This window comes from Thermobia domestica, chromosome 5, assembly GCF_964235325.1.
Source record: "Thermobia domestica chromosome 5, izTheDome1.hap1.1, whole genome shotgun sequence".
NCBI lineage: Eukaryota > Metazoa > Arthropoda > Insecta > Zygentoma > Lepismatidae > Thermobia > Thermobia domestica.
The window spans coordinates 132,367,375-132,388,312 of record NC_137458.1 but is presented as its reverse complement, the minus strand read 5'-3'; the positions used below and the strand labels follow the sequence as shown (position 1 = coordinate 132,388,312).

The following is a 20,938-nucleotide window of genomic DNA, read 5'->3' as shown; positions in this document are numbered from 1 at the left end:
AATAATACACATCTATGTTTGGATATGAAGTAAATGAACTATAAAATAGCCTAATACAGTGAAATTCACATATTCAGTTTTAGTACATAAAACGTATTTTTTTTATATAATTGTTTCTGAAAAATTCAGTTTACAAATATAATTGTACAAATTTGCGCTTAAAACTTTCACATTTTAATATTTGAAATTAGATACATAAATTGGAAATGCTACTTCCTGTATCTAACGCATTTAAGTCTTTTAAGTGTTCTTTCTATATTCAAGCAGTCCATTTTAGCATGTAGACCTAATTTTCCGATGGTGTACATTTTTTATTCACAACCTCAGTAAATAATGCACCGAGTACCTGATCTTCGTTGTTTCTAACAGATGAGAAGTAATTTGTAAATAACAGAATCATGCTCTTCTGTCATTTTTCACCTTAATGAATTTTTTTGTTTTGTTTGCTGAAATTTAGCGCGTCTCTTTTCAGTGCAAAGGCTATTTGGGATGTAGATCTGCAGTTTAAGAAAGAATATCCAACCTACCGTATGTGTTCAATGTGCTCGAGCTCACCAAAGTGTCACATGGTAGCTACTAGACCAGCAAGGTTTTATATTATATATACAGAGCAGCACTATGTATGCTTTCTTCTGGTTAACCATTTATGATAGAATGTTTGGAAGATTATTCATTAGATATTCATTCGTATAAACTGTTAGAGCAGGATTGCAGGATTAAATTATTAAATTCAATGTGGCTTTGATTTCGTAATTCAGGTGGATTAACTCTATAAATGAAACTAATTTGACATACTCAGATTTGTTTTGATCACATTAGAAAAATATCGGACGGATATTTTAAATAGAGATACTTTTCATTCCATCTTTCACTCTTTGTTTCATAAAATCATTTTTTCATCTTAAGAAAATCTGATCCTCTAAGGGAAACTAACATTAAAAATGGAAATTAAAGTACTACAAGATTCTTTTTGTTGTTACGCACAGGCTAGAATGGCTAGAAATATTCCTTTTCTCTGCTAGAGTAACGAATGGCAACCTACAGGTTATAATGAAGATGGAACAGTTGGATTCAAGACATCCTTTCACAATAATGTCCGCTTCTAAAGAATAAAGATCCTTTCTGTAGTTGAAGTAAACAATTTCCTTTTAAAATACAAATTACATTACGACGCGATCTTGGAGACTTGTTATAATATCCTTTTGTAAATAGTATACACGTATATTTTTTTCCTATTTTTACATTATTTTGCTTTACCCTTGCATCGCAATTTTATTATCGATTACAAGTTAAAAGATGCTAATACAGCTTATAAGCTTTCTGTTTGGAAAGACATTAAGGTACTCAAGTATATTTATTGAATATGAACAAATTGTATCATTAACTTATTGAAGACTTTTCTTTTCTATAAAGGAAGATTATACCTCATTGTGTAGATACAAATGGTGGCTACGACTTTATATATAAATGTGGTCTGGAGATGACAAAATTCCTGGCTAAATTGAAAACAATGGTAAGAAAACCCAATTACCGCATCTTTAGGATTTGAGTAAGATTCTAAAGGAACTCTTGAATAAAGCTCAGAAGATAGGAGATAACAAGCTCAAACCTAGCCCTTGCTCTTGGTGACATAGGAAATAACAAGCTTAAACCTAGCCCTTGCTCTTGGTAACAAATGCGTGTCCTTGTTTCTGAAATCACCCTGATATGATTTATATAGTAGAAATGTTTAGGAACCCTCAGACAAAGTGACTCACGGATCGAATTTGGATATCACAAATACAGAATTAGCAAGTTATCGTTTGCACCGTTTGTTCCGGTAAGCAAACAACACAAAATTTCACATGATATAGAGAGTGTAATATAACAATTGGCTTAATTATCACGAGTTAGAGAAAAGTTTGAAGACTCAAGTTACAATAATTTGCAGATTTACTGGTCATGTATTTAAAGATCAACTTTGAGCTGTGTTACAGAAAAAAAAAGTCCCGACTTCAAGATATATGGATACTAAGACAGACATACAGAAATAATGACGGACATAATATGAGCTTCATTCATAAATATAAGATGCTTCTCAAATAAGCTCTGTTTACTTGAAGAATGGCTCCACACTGAAAATTATTCAATATGGTTATTTGCAAAATATTTCTCTCTCATCACGTATGCTGTATTTCGATACAATCATTTTAGCAACATTTTCAAAGTATCAAAATAGTGTAGAAATATGTTTCATTGAAAACAACTTATATTTTCATTGAATAAATTTTGAATTAGAAAATTATATGCTAATTTTACACACATTTTGTTTTATAATCTTATTATGGATTACAACTGAAATACCATACAGATTTAAAAATCATAGAAAATGCATATATAAACTTATGTACTGTAGTTTGTCATGTAGTGTACTGAAAAATTGAGTAGCTCGTTATGTATTCTGTAGCTTCCACTAAAGCAACAATTTATAAAAACAACTTAATTCTATTTTACAGAAAGACAAAGACAAAGTACACATGAAGTGTGAAGACAAATGTCACGTCACAAACTCTATACTGGCTACTTCACAACACTGAGCTCAAAAACAGATGGTCTGTTCTAAGTGTCTACATGTCCATACTAAAAAAAAGAACTTGAACAGAATATAAATTACTACCTAAAAGGTAAGTTTCTTGTTTAGCCAATAACGCTGCTTAAGTCAACAGTTGCTGCTATTTTAAAAGTAACTGATCCCTTGAACGTAATTTGTCACTGTTTCGTTAAATCTTGAATACAGCAGAAAAATGAACGTGATCCCTATTACCACAAACGGTTCCAATGAGTCCCTCCCTGTGAGATTTATTAGATGTTATAGTATATATTAACATTTCAATTAAGAATTTTCTTTTAGTATCTACAAGAACACAATTCCTTCGATTTTTTTTTCTTTTGTGCTAAACACCCTCGAATATACAGTATAAATATACACAGGTAAAAATGTATGTAATTCTTCAGAACTACATTATGATGGATCCCCTAGGCTACTCTGGAGGAGTTCCTTCTACTTTTCTCCAGTAGTCTAGCTTCTAGGTCTGTCCTGCACTAGATAAAAAAAATAACAAAGGGTGCAACAATACGGAAGAAAATGCTTGCGAAAGCTTGCATGCTAGCACAGTTAAAAAAAAATCAGCAATTGTTGCGTATTATTAAGATCAACAGCCGATGTATTATGCATATTAAATTATAGGCAAAGAAAAAAATAACGAACATATTTCTTGTTTTGCAGCAGCAACTAATATCTTAAGGTGTTTTGAGATAGCCAATACATGCCCATCAAACAAATCAAAAGAAGAAAAAAAGACAAGTTTTAAAATAAATGAAGTAGTTAAAATAATATTTGGAACATTTGTTTTTCTTTGAGGAAGCAGGAAATTTTCATCCAAATGTGAAAAAATTAAAAAAGTTGGTGACAAAAAATACTTACGTGGAATATATATATTTTTTTGAAGCAGCATGCAAATGAGTCGTAGGGCACAACCATATACACAGGCCAAAAGCAGAGCAGAGAAAAATTTTTTGGGGAAAAAAAAGAGAGAAAGAACAACATGAATAAATTTATCAAATTCACCCTTGGTTGGCTTTAGCAGGTTCCTTTTGGTCCCCTGTAGAAAAACTGGTCTGCTGCATAGATATTATTTGAATACTTGAACTTAAAGCTATTTCAAAATCATAATTATTATATTACCAAAAAGAAGAAGAAAAATAAGAGATTATAAGCATTTTCAGAGCACAAAGTTTCTATTTTTTCTCGTTGGTTTCAGTATACAGAACAATACAAATAAATATTACATAAACGCAAGTAGATTAAATTCACTTCATATTAATACACTTCAAAGATAGTTATCGCAACATTAGATCAAAATAACGATATTGAGCTTCAATCACGCGAAATTTGAAACATCACTAATGGCTTACACTATCGTATAAATTCAATAAATACTTAAGATAGAAAGTAAATAGTGCATAAATTCGAGAAATAATAAATGCATAGTAATATTTCAAGAATGCAAGACCTAATAAAGAATATGGAATCATCCAAAGATATTCCATTAAGCTTGAAATAGCATTGATAATCCTAGTCACTTATTCTAAACTAATTTTAAATTCTGTATTAGCTTTTCTTCGTATTAGATAACTTGTTCATTAAATTTGAAATTATGTATTAATTTCTTAAGACCAGAAATAAGAAAAAATTATTGCATTGAATATTTTTGGAAGACATTCGTGCAACTAATTTTCTTATTGATATACCGTAACAGCATTTCTTTTTAAGAAGTGTTATTTATTAGGTATAAATTCGCTTTTCCTAACTTCTTTGAACCCATATACATAACAGTATAAATAAAACTGCAATAGGAATGTAAAATGTCTACGGAACTTTTCAATTTTAAATATAGGAACGAACATAGGGTTTTCAAGCGTTATTCAATAACAATACAGATTTTCTGATCGCTGTCATAATAATTAAAATAAGTTGACGTATTTTAAAGTGTGAAAAAGACGTAACAGCAACCTTTTAAAAAGTATCGATATAAATCTAATAAAAGAGTCTGTACAAATCAAAACACCTTGGAGTGAAAGACTCGTAAGCTTCCGATATTTGGAAGAAAAGATCAAATTAAAAGAAAAATGATTGAAGCTCTATATTTTTTTCTGGCAATGCTAGATATGGGTAGAAAGGTAACTCATAACTAAAAGAGCAAGTCGTATGTTATATCGTTTTCACTCATTCTCTTCTTGTTTATGTTAGGTTTGAAGTTAACAAGCGAAATGTAAGATAAGTAAGGATTTTATTTTTTTATTTTATTTTATTTACTTCGAAGCATCCTATATAAGTAGGCAAAAGGTTTTTTTTTTTTTTGTGTGTGTGTGTGTGTGTCTCAAATCTCTGAATGAACTATATACTCGGATATATAGTATTCTTTCCTTTGAAATGTACCACATTTTCTGTGAACTTGTAGCAAGCTATTCCAAAATCATTCATAAATTATCGAAAAAAAGAAATAACGATAATTAAAAGTCTTTTACTTTGGAGAGAGGGAAAGCCTTAAGTTTCCGAACCTTTGAGCATCAACTGAAAAACTATATTTTTGACTTTTCTTAATAGAAATAATGCTTTTATAGAGTAACAACGCTTTTATAGAAATAATGAATATAGATTCATATGATCCTATCTAGTATGCCGATCTTTTTTTTTTTTTTTTTTTTAAAAAAAGGAGAATTATTAGCCTATTTTACTTACAATATTAAACATAGAATCTTTGTACTCTCAAAACGCAATTTCATACATGACTACAATCAAAATAAGGAGTAGAAAAATTACTTGCTTCCAATCAGCTACTGGGTACCTACTTATTATATAATAATAAACGATTTTTTTTATTAATAGGAAAAAATATGGAAACAAATCTGTAAAGAGTTTAAATAGAAAAATAATAAATTAATTATACCAAATAATTTATAAATTAAAACAATATGTTTATTTATTTCTTCCACATCCATGTGAATTTGTGTTGTAAAAATGTTACTTTATGAAAATCTGTGAACTATGTTTCAGATTTAATGCCAGTTATTTATTGTGGAGTTTAAATTCAATAATTATCAACAACGTAATGCTTCTGTTTCCATTTTTCTTCATTGTTCCCTTCCTAGTATAATTACAGGAACGAAAATACAGTTAATTGTACACTATTCAATGCAGGGATTGGCTACTTTTTGTTCACATTAATTTCCAAGTAAATTTCGTCACTTTTGTTCTTGTTTTTTGAAAAAAAAAAAAAAAACAATCCTCCTTGTTTCTTGCTTCTGTACAAAACATACACAGGAGAAAACCGTGATACTAATATATTTAAAGTGCTAAAATCCTCCGAGGACCCAAGAAACAAATATTAAATTATTCTTGTTAAAGAATACACTAGCAATTAAATATACATTTTGAAATGTTCTCTTTTCGTTTAAAATAGAATAACCACCCAAATCAGTAAATTGACTTGTTTTGGGGTCTAGGTAAGGTCGTATGTCGTATGCAAGAAACGTAGGTCATACTCTAATCTAAATTGAAGCATACAACACATATCCGTTTGTCTTTCTAATTAGGAAATTGCTATCAATAATAAAAGTAACACCAGGACGTAATTTATAAAAATAAAATTGACACTATAAATGAACGAGTCGTTTCAAGATCATTAGAGTTTTTTTTTTTAATGTTATTCACTATAACAGAAAAAAATGGATTATAAATAAGTTAGAAGCCAGTTTCACAAATATTGCTTGACATCACTCATATTTGAATGTAATTTTATAATGAATCAATAAAAAATTAGCCAATCTCTCTGTTTTGTAGGGAAAAATTGTGAGATGATCATAAGATACAATTCCACTAAAGAAATAATGCAGTAATAACTCTCATCCCAAATTCTCCTCAAGTATATACTCTTTCCTAGTATGGCTTTGGATTTGTGTGTGACTATTACATCGAACGTATTATGATATTATGTATTATATTACTGAACATTGCTCAGTAATGAACGAAGTCTCAAGAGCACGTTAAAGGAGATGATCACATGCAAATGCAAGTGAATAACTATGAAAAAATTAGTGATGAGAATGTTGGAGGAAACAGACAAACCTCCAAAACAAAATATGATGCTATCAAAAAGTCTCATGACCTGGGATCCAACCAAAGATCCTTATGCCAAAGGTGCACACTACCACTGAACCATCCTACCCTCCATTACTCGACATTTTTATCAAGTTTTCATTTGGGCGTGTTATATTAATCCACTACAGCACACAGACAAGAAAATCGCCAGTTAAGATTAATGCAATCAGAAGTAGACCACAATTATAAATTTAAGCTACAAGATGGCAAAAGACATTAATCCGGAAAGAACCACACGCATATATTGTATTCAATAGCCTATTAGAAATAAGATTACATTGCAATATAAACAAAGTTTAAAATGAGTCAAGTTTTTGTTAGTTTGTATCTTAACCCTGTTCATAAACTTCTAATATATTTTCCAAGTACTGGTTTCTGAAAACCTTTTAAAAGATAAAAACAATATTGAAAATAAATGTATAATTTTAATAACTTGTAACGTATTTATTGGATGTGAAAGAAACCAAATTTGCAAATCATGCAATCATTAGAATTGTTTATATAATTCAAAATTACAATAAAAATAGACTGTAAAATATAAATGTCATGCATTATTAAAAATTATATTAGATTATTCACCAAATTACTACTAATAATTAACAAAAAATATCTATAATATATTGAAGATAAGTAATATCAAATCTGTATGAGTAAACACTTCTAATTATAATTAATAATAGAAATGAAAATACCAAAGGAAATTTTATATTCACCACCTTGTTCTTCCACCATTTTTCCAAAAAACAAAATTTGCAAGATTTTGTTGTATTATTTTGTACCTTCTTACTACTAAACCATACACAAACAAATTTCTATTAGGTCAACATATAATTAAAATATTGCTTTAATTCTACCGACTTCCTGTACAGTGCAACAAAAATAGTTTCAAAAGGAACAATTACAGATTTAGGGACAACATTTTTTTTATTTTTCTTTGCTATGAGAAATTGTATTGAAATTTAAAGAAAAAAGTAGGTAGACACATTACCTTATTACTTCACACAGAATATGCTCAACTATTGAGCATATAAGGGGTAAAAGTTCCAATTATTTTTGTCTAGGAGAATGATCACCACATTTACAGACAGAGAGATAAATATCGGTATAACAAAAAACAACAACAAGTAGATGTAACACACATGTACTTATCACAAGCAAAGAATCATGCAAAGAGAGAAAACTAGCGAGTATATTAATATTGGTAATAAATTGTATTAATATCATTATTGCATCACTCCTTTTTAGCATACACACTTCATGAATTAGCTCATTATTTTGTACAGAAAATTGACATTTAAAAAAATGTAAATAAATGCGCATTAAATGTGATAAAGTCCAAATTATTCGTTAAGTAACGGTTATTATCATCAACTTTGAAACTGTCACTTTCTTTTGAAAACTATGCTGATATTCGTATTATAGTAAACGTGTTTCAGTTTCGTGTTTCCATTTGCTGAACGAAACTAGTACATTTTTCAGTATTTTTACAAAAAAAAAATGCATTTGTATTTGACACACTACTAATTAGATAATAAAAATTTAAATTGTTCTGCAAATTAAATTTACATATAATCTTAAAATCCACATTTTCTTCGAAAATTAGTAGGCTCATCTTGTATATTGTTATTATTATTATTATTCCTACATACTTTGTTCAATTTATTATTTGACTTTCATTTAAATATATGTGTTTCATTCATTTATTCACTATTTTTTTTTAAATCGAACTTTTATGTTTTTTATAAATAGTTTATCATCATAAAGAAATATTTTTAATATTATTCTCTTTCTGGTTGAAATAAATATAATTTAACTTATGTTACCTTGGCTGTAAATAAAGGAATTTAAGCTGAACTGACAATGATACTGTCCATGAAGTTAAGATATTCAACTATTAAATGAAGCCAAAAACAAATTTCTCAAAGCTTCTGTTTTATACTTTCTTTTTGAAACTAAGAAATTATTTTGAATAATGTTTTCGACCTGATTAATAGATAATACATATCTTAACGTATATGGAATAGTATTCTCATTTGCTATTAGTCCATAGTAATACTAAATCAGAAGAAGCATAAATTAAGAATATTTCCCGTATTTCACAAATATATTTTCGTTTTGTTTACAGATCAATTTTTAAAATCACTGTTTGTCAAAGTAAACTAAATATATTTCAAAAATATAATAAATGTATATTTTTTTTAAAAATGTGAATATTTAAATACAGAAATGTAAATAGATGTTATAAATAATAGATAATTCATTTACAGAAGCTTTATGGAACTTTTTGTAAGGTTCGAAATAGAGAGATAAAATATTATGTTTCACTCTTATCAAAAATATTCTTATATATATTATAAATCTCTAATGAAACTACTGTAATATTTTTACTTTCGACGATAAGAGAAAAGGAAGTATTGTGATAGTGAAGAAATCGAATACGAGATTTTAACGGATTTATACGTTTCATGACCTCTACGTGACAACAAAGGAATGTTTGGAAGTCATTTCGTCCATTCGTTCATCTTGATGTAAATATGTACACTCGCATTTAGGTCATACCGTTCAATATTAAAGTCAAGTCTTCAACTTAAGGGTTTTGTAAGGTATTCCAGAAGTAGTTTTCGAAATTTCTTCTTACGTCCCAATTGAAGCGTGAAAAATCAAAACTTGCAATTTTTTGGAAAATGGATCTAATGATTTTGTTCATAGTTCATGAAACAATATTCCATTAACAATTCAACAATATGGTCGTATAAGTATTTTTTAAGAAAAATCCAGAAAGGGTAGTTCACTTGCAGTGTTTGGTTCTTTTAGAAATATTTTCTCAAAAATGATGCGAGCAATTTCGTTTATATTTGATACACAAGTATTTCATTAATAACCTTATAATATGGAATTAGTCACTTCTGAAAAATCAACGAGGAACAGTTCATTCTTAGGGTAATTATATTTCGAACGATTTTCTCAAAAATGACTCAGGCAATTTTGTTCACATTTTATAAATACTTATTTAGTTATTGACATTACTACATGGTGTAGGTGATTTTTCATGAAAAAGTCCGCAAGAGAGAGTTTACTCTTGGAGTGGAATTTTTGAGGACACTTTTCTGACCTACAACGCAGCCGATCTGCTCAAATTTCATAAATAAATGTTTCCGTATGTATTCTATAATGTGACATATGCCATTTGTACTGAAAAGATAAACAGGAAGTAGTTTATTCTTAGGGTAAGTTTTCTCTGGACAAATCTTCCAGAAAGTACTCAAGCATTTATTTATTTATTCTTTTTTTTTTTTTTTGGATAAATTTATACATTCATTAACTACCTCATAATATTGTTTAAGTCATTTCTCCTGACGAAATTCAGAAGGGTTAGTTTACTCTTGAGGGGTGAGCTTACACGGAAGATTTTCTCAAAAAAACTCGTTAGTCGATTTTATTCAAATTTCATAAATATTTCAATAAGAACCCTACAACATGATATAAGTCATTTCTCATAAAAGGATCTAGAAGGAGTGGTTTAATCTTGGAGATGAAGTTTCTTCAAAGTTTTCCAGAGACGACTATTATAATTTTGCTCATATTTCATAAATATACGTTTCAGTAATAACTAAAGCATTACTTGATCTAATTTAAGAAAATGAGAGCGAGACAATTTAGCATGGTAGTCCATGCCATTTATTATTAATTTGATCTATGCTATCATTGAACAGCCAAGGAATTTTTATTCTTATGTTCTGAAATACTTTTTCTGAAGAATGCGAAATTTGTTCTTAGAGACAGGAAGACAAATTTCTATGGCGCAAACAAGCAAATCTTGTGTATTCACAACTGTAGTGATAATATTTATATTTTTCGGTCCGTGTATATTGGGCTTAAGAATAAATTTGCTTTTGAGTTGTACATTCATTCGAAGAGAAAGAAAAAAAGGAAATGATTTATATTGTTACACTAATTAATGTTGATTTTGTAAACTTTATATTTCAAGTTTGTATTATTCATTTGCAGTTCTTACAATACCGATTCGCTTTTGTTTATGATTGCTTAGCAGCTAGATAAAACGAATTGTTTGTTGAAAGTTGGGAACTTCATATCGAATCTTAATAAAGAGTAAGTGTAAAAACTTATGTGAGTTTGTATGATCTATTTAAAGCTAATATATGAAATTTTGAACATTCGAGCATGTGTTTTCTTTGCATTTATTGTTTAATCAATTTTAAAAACGATAAAAAAGGCAAAAATAACAAACTCGATGAATTGCTAGGTTATACAATGTATGTATGTATAATCTTTAAACTGATCAATCTCTCTCATGATTTTAACTATAAATCGTAATTTGAAGAGTTTTTTTTATTTCCTACGCAATCGCAATGCGATAAATATTAGTGAAATTATGATATCGTACGATATACTTACGATCATTTGCTACCTACAGAGAAAGGTGATTTCAGTATGATGACTAAGGAAAAAAATGTTTCTAATAATTATAACGACAATAATTTCTAACCAATCGATGGTGGTAATATTGAAAATGAAATGAAATCTTTAAGTTTTACGTCGCACGGTTATGCCGCTTAGGCTAAAGGAGACGGTGATGATGAGAAATGAATAAAATAGTGGAATGAAGAGAGTGGGAGGAAACGGAAGAACTCCGAGAAAACCCACGAGCACGGTGTTTGTTCACCACAAAGCCCACACGACGCGAGCTTTGATTGAACCAGGGCCCCCAAACACTGGAGGTGAACGCTCTATCATTGAGCCACTGCGCCCCGTCGATGTTGGTAATATTGAGTCTTGATGTTTCTAGCAATGTTTATTTTACGAGCTCGTATAACTACCTTGAACTAGTGAACCAAGGTATTTTAGAGTATGTTTCTAGAATGAACTTAGTACTGATGTACTTGAAAATTTGTTTAATATTTCACGGAAAAGTTTTAAATTGCTAGCTCTGAACTCAATGCTTCAAATTTCACATTCAGTATGAGTCAGTCGTTGGCTCAAATACCGTATCAGTAACTTGAAATTGTAGTTACCTCAGGAATTAATAGTCACATTTAAGTGAATAAAAGAGGTTCGAAAATAGTTACAACTATTGGACGGTAAGCTTTAAAAAAATCCAACGTGAAAATATTTTCTTTGTTGTGTTTATATTATTGGTGAATATGTTATTAGGATTTGGTATACAAAAGAGCCTCTTTCCTTGGAATATTTTTGTTTGTTAATGTTTTTAATGAATCTGTTATTTTAAGGCATATCGAGGAAGTAATATGTATATTGGCTTGACCATAGTTGACTAGATCATAGTTAAGCCTAACTCAGTTTCAATTTATAAACGTGCTTTAGAGAAAATAACACAATCCATCATGCAAAAAAAAATAGTTGTATTTTTCCTTTTTGGTATTTGTCTACAAGATTCAACTTCTTCTGTATCTACAATAAATGCCCTATGTCACTCTTACAAAAGTACTTACATTGTAAAAGTTGTCTTAACTACTTATGAGTGCTACTATATATATATATATATATATGCTTGAAAACTACATTAGAAGAAGATGAGCCAAGTATTTATTTCAATTATTTAGAGCTAGTAGAGCAAGCGCACGCTGAAAGATAGCATAAATGTGTATGTTAAATGAAATTTATGATAATTAACTCTTAATTGGAGTATAACAAGTGAAATTTCCCTGTGGAATGGTTAAGTTATTCATGCAGTAGAGGAATGTATTTTTCTCCATTCTGTATTTTTTGAATTGTAATTAAAATTAAAAGAAGCTGGATTTTTCCTTAATCCATTCTTACAGATATTTCTTGTAAAATATAATTTTATTCGTAAGTTTATATCACAGTTATGCTTGATACAAAATATTGATTATTAGCAGCTCTAACTCCGTTAGGAACTGTTATATATTGATGACAAACATGTACGAGATATAAAGAAGAAAGAATCATCTTCTAATTACTGAAGTGTTAGTGTAGTTTGCTTAAAAATTAAAATATCAGATATGTTCCTAAGCACGATAGCTTCCCCAATATACATATATACACTGAAGCTGATTTCTTAGTTCATTTATTTTATTTATTTGTTTATTTTAGCTTACCAGGATTTCCACTTTTCTAAAAATACGGAGCTTTCAGAAGAAAAATGTTCGAATTGATATTTTAAACAAAAGACTTGTGCATAATTTTGACAGATCGTTGTTGGTTCATGCAGCCGAATAACAAATTAATAAACATGCAAGCACAAATAGTTTATAGTATACGAAAAGAGTATATTTTGATGAGAAAGAACGTAAAGTTACAACACCAAAAAACGCACATTTACTTTGACAAGCAACAAAAGTCTTGCAGGTTATGTGCAAAGCATCCTGGTCGAAGAAATAACAGAGGAAGAAGAAGAAAATTATATCTGGCTACCTTTACACAACTGATGATGGAAGGAATTCTTCTGTAATTTTGTTAATTTTGTTATTTTTTCTAAATTTAAATATTATATTGCTGTTGGTATTCTTTAACTTAAAAAACAAAATCTCACTCATGTTTATATATATACATATACTTGCAATTCATATATATCAGAGTTTTTATAAACCATGTAGTGATTTCTCAAAATAATTTTATTATTATAATGAAGACTTTTTGTAAACTCTTTCTTCTCTTAATAAATAAGGAATATCTAAAAGTTTGAAAAGAGTAAACCAAAATAATTTCAACTAGAGAAACGATATCTATACTTGTTTAATATTACAGGTAAATGATCTTAATTTCACGTCTTCATTATAGTAAACAAACTCTGATTTTTTTAAAAGAAATTACTGATTGCTTACGCTATAAGCCCTGAATTAAAAGTTCCATGAAAATAACTGTATTTCATAAACTCGAAGACATACAGCTACAATATATTATTATTTTTCACACTCATCATTAACAAAAATTATCTAGTTTACGAAGAAAATTTCGTTTCCATGATAGAAGAGGGAGGAAAAAAGCTATAGTTTTGCGGATATACTTCTGATGATTGCCTGCAATTTTTTTTAGAACAGCTTTTTTAACAAGAAAAATCTTAAGTAATACTCGATTTCTCGAAAGGAAAAATTGTGCGTGTTTTATATATGAAATGTAACGCTTCTCATCCTAAAGGATTGGTAACTTCATTTCACAAGGTGTCGTGTAATATTCAGTTTATCTCTACAAGTTTCGAGAATTATACTGTTTTAGAACCAAATCTGAACATTATTAAAGAATCAAAATAGGGAGTTACTAATTATATTATTTTACTTTCAAGAGGACACATAAAATACAGACAGCTGTATTAATATTAACGCAATTGGAGATACGAGAGATGATGGTAACGATGGCAGTCAATTTACGAACGTTTATTCCTTAGTAGTATTAAAGTCTCATAATAATGTGTCCCCTTCTCTACGCTACTCTATTTTTCCTATTTTAAAGTTATATTTTTCCAGTTTTAATGTAAAGAACGTAGTTATATTCATAACGTTACCTGAAAAAGCAATGTAATAAACGTAATTACACGTTAGAAACAAATATTTGAATACCAATTTCTTCTTTATCCATTATTATATAAATATTACGAAGATTCAACTTTGTTTTGCTAAAAACTTGGATCCAAATTCATCAAATTACGTCATGTATTGCTTTCCTTTATTAATCTATGTATGGTATTTTAAATGCTAAAAGATTGATACTGTATTCCTAAAAGTAACAATAGCTCTAAATTGTTATGTAAGAGCGCTTGAAATAGAGAAATGTTAACTTGTGAGACAATACGTTTTTGTGGCAAGATTGTGTGGCCAATTTTTAACAGAAAACTAAATTTTATTTTATGTAAGTGTATAAATTTAGATATTTATAACCATCACATCTTTGACATGTCTGCAAGATCTACATATAAATATAAAGAATTTTTTCCCGGGTAGAACATACAAATTTAATGATGAGAAACATTCACACATATGGTTGGGAAAATTATGCTGTGAATGAACATACACACTTTTTCGACCAAAGTTGCAAGACGAAAGCAGGATAATATGGGAAGGAAAATCAAAATTCAAAGAACTGTCTTATATACAAAATTGAACAATGGTTCAGTAGAAAAATATTATCTATTAATAAAATCCCAAGGTCAACTCCACTTGTATTGTGGAAGGAGTGTTGCGGATATATATTGTATACAGAAAATTTGCTCAAGAAATTTCCCTTTTCGTTGAAGTATCATTCAAGTAACTATTCCACTACGTTCTTAGCTTTGAACAGACATTTTAACACGAAACATTTTATTTGAAAATTAACAAAATTATACGATTTAATTAATATTTAAAAAGGGATAGATAAATAATCAACTTTGTTTTTATGTAGTGAAACTTTATTTCATTAATATTCGTTCATTACCTTTTTCACTTCGTTAGTTTTATTTAAGTAAAAGAAACAACAGAAGACTGGAATCAAATAAAATTATGAAAACAAACTTCAAACTCTATAAAAAAATCTACAAATGAAATTAAATCTTCCACAGTTTTGCCTGGTTTCGGCGATCAGCCTCTTAAGCCGAAGGAAACAGGCGGCTAATTTAAAAGAATCATAGTGGAAAAGTTGGTGAAATGAAAATATTAGGGAGAAATGTGAAAACTCCGAAAAATCTATGAGCTGGACGATGCTGATCAGCTTCTTCCATGGTCTGAAACTGAACCAAAATCTTAGAACCAGAAGATTGCGCTTTATTACTGCAATAGAATTTTCCAGAAAGTGCAATCAAATATAATATTAAAAAGAATAAAAAGAAAGTAAGTTTAACTTTTAAACTGAACCAGCTGCTATTCATACTGTATGTGATCGTATAGGAAGGAAGGAAAAAATAAATAAATAAAGCTCACTTTATTTGATCAAATCTTTCTGACAATCTCATATTTACAGAAAAGAAAGAAAATTTAACAAAAATGTTTCTATATTCCAGGAAGAAAAATGAGCTATCTTTTCTCTCTATTTAAGCTCTTGAAATTAAATATGAAACGAAATGACATTTTAGTTTAATGATCCACGGTTCTGTCCTTTAGGCTAGACGCTTTTTTTGAAGTTATAATTTGTACTTACTAAGTAGGGAATATGATATGAAAAGTGTTAAGCTGCAACAGAACTGAAGTTACGGAGAGTTCATATCGAAATGTTGCCAGTTGAAAGAAAACGAAATAACTATCAACTTAGATTGAAAAGAGCAAAATAGATTGCCATTGAATTATTAAGCATTTTCATGATTATGGCATCATATTAGCAAGTGCTTTGAGAATGAACTTCACTGTTGACATAAAGCCAAGAAGGAATCCCATTGGCCATCTCACTTTCGGACCATTGGCCCGCAATCATAAATTCGCCCCAGTATTGGGCCGAAGGTGGCTTACTCATGGAGTATGAGCTGAGAATTTTTTTTTCATTAATTTCATCCCATTTTACGTTCATTAAAATGTGGAATTAATTTCCAGGTTTGAAACTGAAAATTTTGTAGTATTTTTAATAAATAAACAACTTACATGTGAATTTTGTGATTGCAAATACAAGATCTCAACTACCGTCCATACTCTCAAAAAGGTTTAGCTTAACACACTAATCCTGGCAGTATTTGAATATTTTTAAATTAAAAATAATGATAAACTGATTTTAAATACAACAGAGCAAGAAACGTCCTACAAATGTGCCAAAATCCTGCTTTCGACTTAGAAATACATAGAAAGTCAGTACAGGCTGAAGTAATTTAATTTATTCAATAAAGAGAGAGAGATCTAACATAAAACAAACTTTCACGTGTATTTTCTCATACGGTAAAAATAAGTTTTTTTTAAAGTGCATTACAACTGTTTACCAAAGAAGAGAAATACAGTTCAGCTCTGAATAACAAGAATTCTGTTTTACATCCACACTCATACATGATTAAAAGTAACTAACTTCTGCCTAAGTCTTACCTGACCACCTTCTCCTTCTACACTTTGTAAGTCTCTCCACTCTTCAATGGTCTGGGCAAGATCTACCTGACATAATGGGACCTTAACTTCACCAATCTGATCATGCTTTGAGAACCGATCAAAGTCAAAGATAGCGAAAACCAAGGTCTTGTTCATGGCGTCAGCATACGGAACATTCTGTAATTATAAAATAAATAATGTTAATTAAAGACAGTTACTGTGGTTTATTCTTTTTGTTATTAGTATTGTTATATCTTTTTGTTAGTAAGCTCAAACGCGTGTTTCAAGTGTGTAGGGTCCTCCTCGGCAGAAGAGGTAAAGAATTCATAACACACGCTGTAAAGGGCGACATCAGAAAATGGTCTGCTTGGTTGTTCTAATGAACGGCAGAGAGCTGGTAGAAGTATGTTCTTGTTCAAGGAATTAACTCTGAATGTAACACCTGTACTCATTCTTATAAAATCTGCATTTCTAGAATAGTATATACTTTTAGAAATGTTCGCTTTAACAGTGTTAATACCTACGCAATCTTTTTCTTTAAGCCTGCTGACTTACAAGAGAAATTATCTTTCTTATTTCTTTTAAACAAACTGGTATTTAAGACTTTTTATTTGATACGGATTTCTTCAAATGTATTTAAATGTCCCTTAGTTCATAAAAATTAAATTTTGTTACATTTATTTAAAAATTAAATTTATATAAAACAAACACTCATTTTGAAAAACCAATGCACATATAACTAGACTTGAAAAAAGGAAATCAATGAAATCACTGAATTAAAATTCCAGCTTATTGCAAAGAAAATAGAAAAATAATTCCACTCATATACAAAGAAAGATAGCATTAAGTACTAAACATCGTTAATTTTTATTGTACCATGCATAGTATTGATATATGTAAGACTTCATAATATTTACTAGTCAAACGATGCTGGAGAGAGTGCCAGATGAGAACAAATGCTCTTTGGACGGAGTATCGTTTTCACAATCTTCTTATCTCCAATTCCTTATCTTATTGTATTTAAACTTTGCTCTTGTATTTCATTTCTACTTTTAACTAATTAACTAACTACATAGTTAATTAGTCAGTTTGAGAAAAGACCTGGAAGTTCATTAGCACAAAATACAAGCAGTCTCTATCCTCCTCCTCACTTGTAAGAAACTTATTACCACTTGTAAGAAACTCATGTAATTATTCTCTAAGGGCACCCTATTGAAAGATACCTAATAAATATAAATAAATTAAAATTTATACAAAATCTCTAACTATAACGAAAAACTCAAGTCTTTTAAAGTTCTTTGATAATATTTCTTGGAGTGTCTGATAAGACTAAATGAACTATAAATACATTTTATAATGAGTACTATGTATTTCAAAATTAATTAATAATTTTACCTCAATTACTATATAGGTATATTAAAACTATATACCTATATTAAAAAAAATACTGCACAAAGTACGTATCACAAAATGTAATAGTAGTTACAAAAAAAACAAAAACTTTCTTTCAGTAATATTTTTCAGATCATTTTTAATAAAAGTTGGCAAAATTAACCAATCTTTTAATGAATGTATCATGTAAAGAAATAAGGTTCCAATGCTGAAGTTTCTTTATTTTACAATAATATTAACTGAAGAATGATCAGTACCTACTTTATTAGAAAGTACACATTACAGAAATAACACTATATTCTAGTTCAATTTTTATCTTCACTGGAACTATCCAGTTTAGTTAAATCAAGAGGCGGATCTATTCCGGGGCTGGGGGAGTCTAGGTCCCCCAGTTTTTGAGTGACAAAAATAATTGAAGCTATTATTTATATATTTTTGAAAGTTTATTGTAAATTCATGAATAGCTATCGTGGTCTGGGTTCTGGTTGCTTCACCGCTCCCTTTCAGTTTTTATCATTTAGATCCGCTTCTGGTTAAATCCTGATTTCGTTTTAGGCAAAGAAGAAGGAAAAAAAAAAAAAAAACAGTAACTCATTGTATCTTGAACACTGCCTGTGTACGAGTATATTATTAAGGTTTGATTATACAGAATTTATACAACACTTCAAAGAATCAGTAACCAGCAGCATTCAGAAGAAAAATAGAAATTTCGGGACACACTTTATCTCTTGGTCCATCTATCCGTATAATTTGTAGGAACACGAAAAATTTAAGTATGATTGCCTTTTAGAGCCGTAACTACGGGCCTACTTCTTATTATAGTCTTCATTCTTTTTATAACGAATGCTCTAGACAATACTACTTCCCATTATATAAACCTTGTTAGATAGATTCTATTGGTGTATATATAGCTATTTAAGAAAAATTTAGTCCTTTAACCTATTGATCTCTTAGCAAAGTACCAAAAATAAATAATTATATTTCAAAATTTTGATATGGACAAACTCATACTTAAAAGAGTACTTCTTACCTTGAACACGAAAGTTTCATTGAAGACCGGGCTTAAAGTTTTCCGATGTACCTTCGTTTCAAATTTCTTCTTCTTATCTGGTAGTAAATAAACTTTTACGTATGGATCTGACGTACCTCCCATGTCTAAAGCTGGTAGATCTTCTGCTTGGATTACTGTCACAGCCAAGCTGTTTGCATTAAAGTCATACTCCAACTGTAAATAGTAGAAAAGTATTATAAAGTAATGGATGTATTTTAATATTTTATGAAGAAACGAACTAATTTTACTTCAAAAATGAAAAGATAACGAAAGGATTCTTATATGACCAAGCCTTTGGCCTGCCGTTAGGTTAAAATTGTGCTTAATTAAAAGCTTTAATTGTTTACATTTATTATTATTATTATTATTATTATTATTATTATTATTATTATTATTATTATTATTATTATTATTATTATTATTATTTCAGTTTATCCATTAACCACCCTAAACCACATTTTTTATGTAATTATTCAGGAACTTTGTTATTAATAGCAATCACGCAGCTAGTAACATCCATTAGTGTCACGTAGGCAAGTGATGATGCACGTTGTGACATCTATTAGTGTGACTTAACTATCATGAAATAATTTGACGTCATATATTAATGTGACATTTATTATAATAAGGAATTATCATTGTACTCTTTCTACAACTAATATTACAAATCTTTTAAATAAGGTTGTATAACATTCCAGGATAACGTGATCAGCACAGGTTGGTATGTTTCTCTTTTATAAGTGGGACATGTACTCATTAAATCTTGAGCGTATACTGTAATTCACGATTTTTTCGCATTTCGGATTTTCCTTCCGTCTGTGGTTAAACTTAAGTGATTAATAAGTGGAGATTTTTCCTTGTATTAAAGTGTTTCCAAAAATATTTAAAAATACTAAAATTATCAGCAACAAAATTAAGCTTGACTGAATGAATCTTGTAATCGCGCTTTCGAGGGAATTTTTGTAGTAGTGAAAAGAAATTCTTAAATTTCCAGTAAAGAAACTGGAAAAGGGACGGAAGAGAGAGCAGGAAGGGAGTAAAATGTTGAATCTATTGGTTTAAGGCTGTGTCCAACACTCGCAATGCGATAAGACTTCCCTATATAATAACATGGCATATTTCTTTCCAAAATTTTATGAAAACTAATTATTTTATAAAGTTAAAAATTCGGCCAAATGTTTGTTAGTATTAATATTGCATGTTCACTTTTACTTTTTCTTGCTAAGGTAATATTAAAGCGCGCTAATTAAAAATTAATTTTCTTCCATTTAAAAGCTGTTTAAGATATTGGCTGTATTTTGCAACAGTAGGTAGATTTCTTTCATTCTCTGCCCCCGCTAGGTCACGTGCGTGAACTTAGGGTTGTCTGCGAAGAAAAAAGAAACCGATGGAATGCAGATTGACAGCAGATAACAAGAGCAATATCTGTTTCCTCTCTCTTCATAGATCGTAAAGATTTCCTTGATTCTACGTAAACATCTCAGTGAATAGTTACCTGTACAGGCATATTGCAGCTAACAACATACGAAAGTTTCAGAAAATCTGTCTATGTTGTTTTCAAGTGAGGGAAGTCTGTTCATCTTATAAAATTAGTTTCGAACTTTATAGCGTAAAGGAAACTCACTTATTTGTTGCATCAACTGAGAAAAATTTACATATAGATCAAAGAGAAGTCTTAGGAAAAACGAACGATATACTAAATGCTGGTACTTACTGTCTATTAAGTATATTCGTATCAAAATTGTCTAATAAATCTAGAAATGAATAAAAATAAAGAACGGTCCGAACGATTCTTTTACTATATATATATATTATTTACATAGC

General features: G+C 29.4%; 1 protein-coding gene and 1 long non-coding RNA gene across 14 annotated transcripts in view; one reads left to right on the top strand and one right to left on the bottom strand.

The window, feature by feature from the left end:
• The window catches only part of LOC145686136 (synaptotagmin 1-like), a 473,180-nt gene that overhangs the window by 32,331 nt on the left and 419,911 nt on the right, over positions 1-20,938 (bottom strand). For all 4 annotated transcript variants that reach the window (XR_014131519.1, XM_081759121.1, XM_081759123.1 and 1 more), the window contains exons 8-9: positions 19,094-19,288; positions 16,672-16,848 (exon numbers count right to left, since the gene is read on the bottom strand). Coding sequence is in view for 3 of the 4 variants with exons in the window: in XM_081759121.1 (XP_081615247.1) it covers positions 16,672-16,848; positions 19,094-19,288 (372 nt within the window). In the remaining variant the exon portion in view is untranslated. The remainder of the gene's footprint in view (positions 1-16,671; positions 16,849-19,093; positions 19,289-20,938) is intronic.
• LOC145686138 (uncharacterized) overlaps positions 1-20,938 on the top strand; it is a 208,653-nt gene that overhangs the window by 160,534 nt on the left and 27,181 nt on the right. For 6 of the 10 annotated variants that reach the window (XR_014131526.1, XR_014131524.1, XR_014131525.1 and 3 more), the window contains 2 exons: positions 2,496-2,663; positions 12,794-13,626. This is a non-coding gene — a long non-coding RNA (uncharacterized LOC145686138). Of the gene's footprint in view, positions 1-1,413; positions 1,514-2,495; positions 2,664-10,708; positions 10,811-12,793; positions 13,627-20,938 lie in introns of those variants that run through there. The other 4 variants (XR_014131522.1, XR_014131521.1, XR_014131528.1 and 1 more) reach the window with 4 other exon arrangements.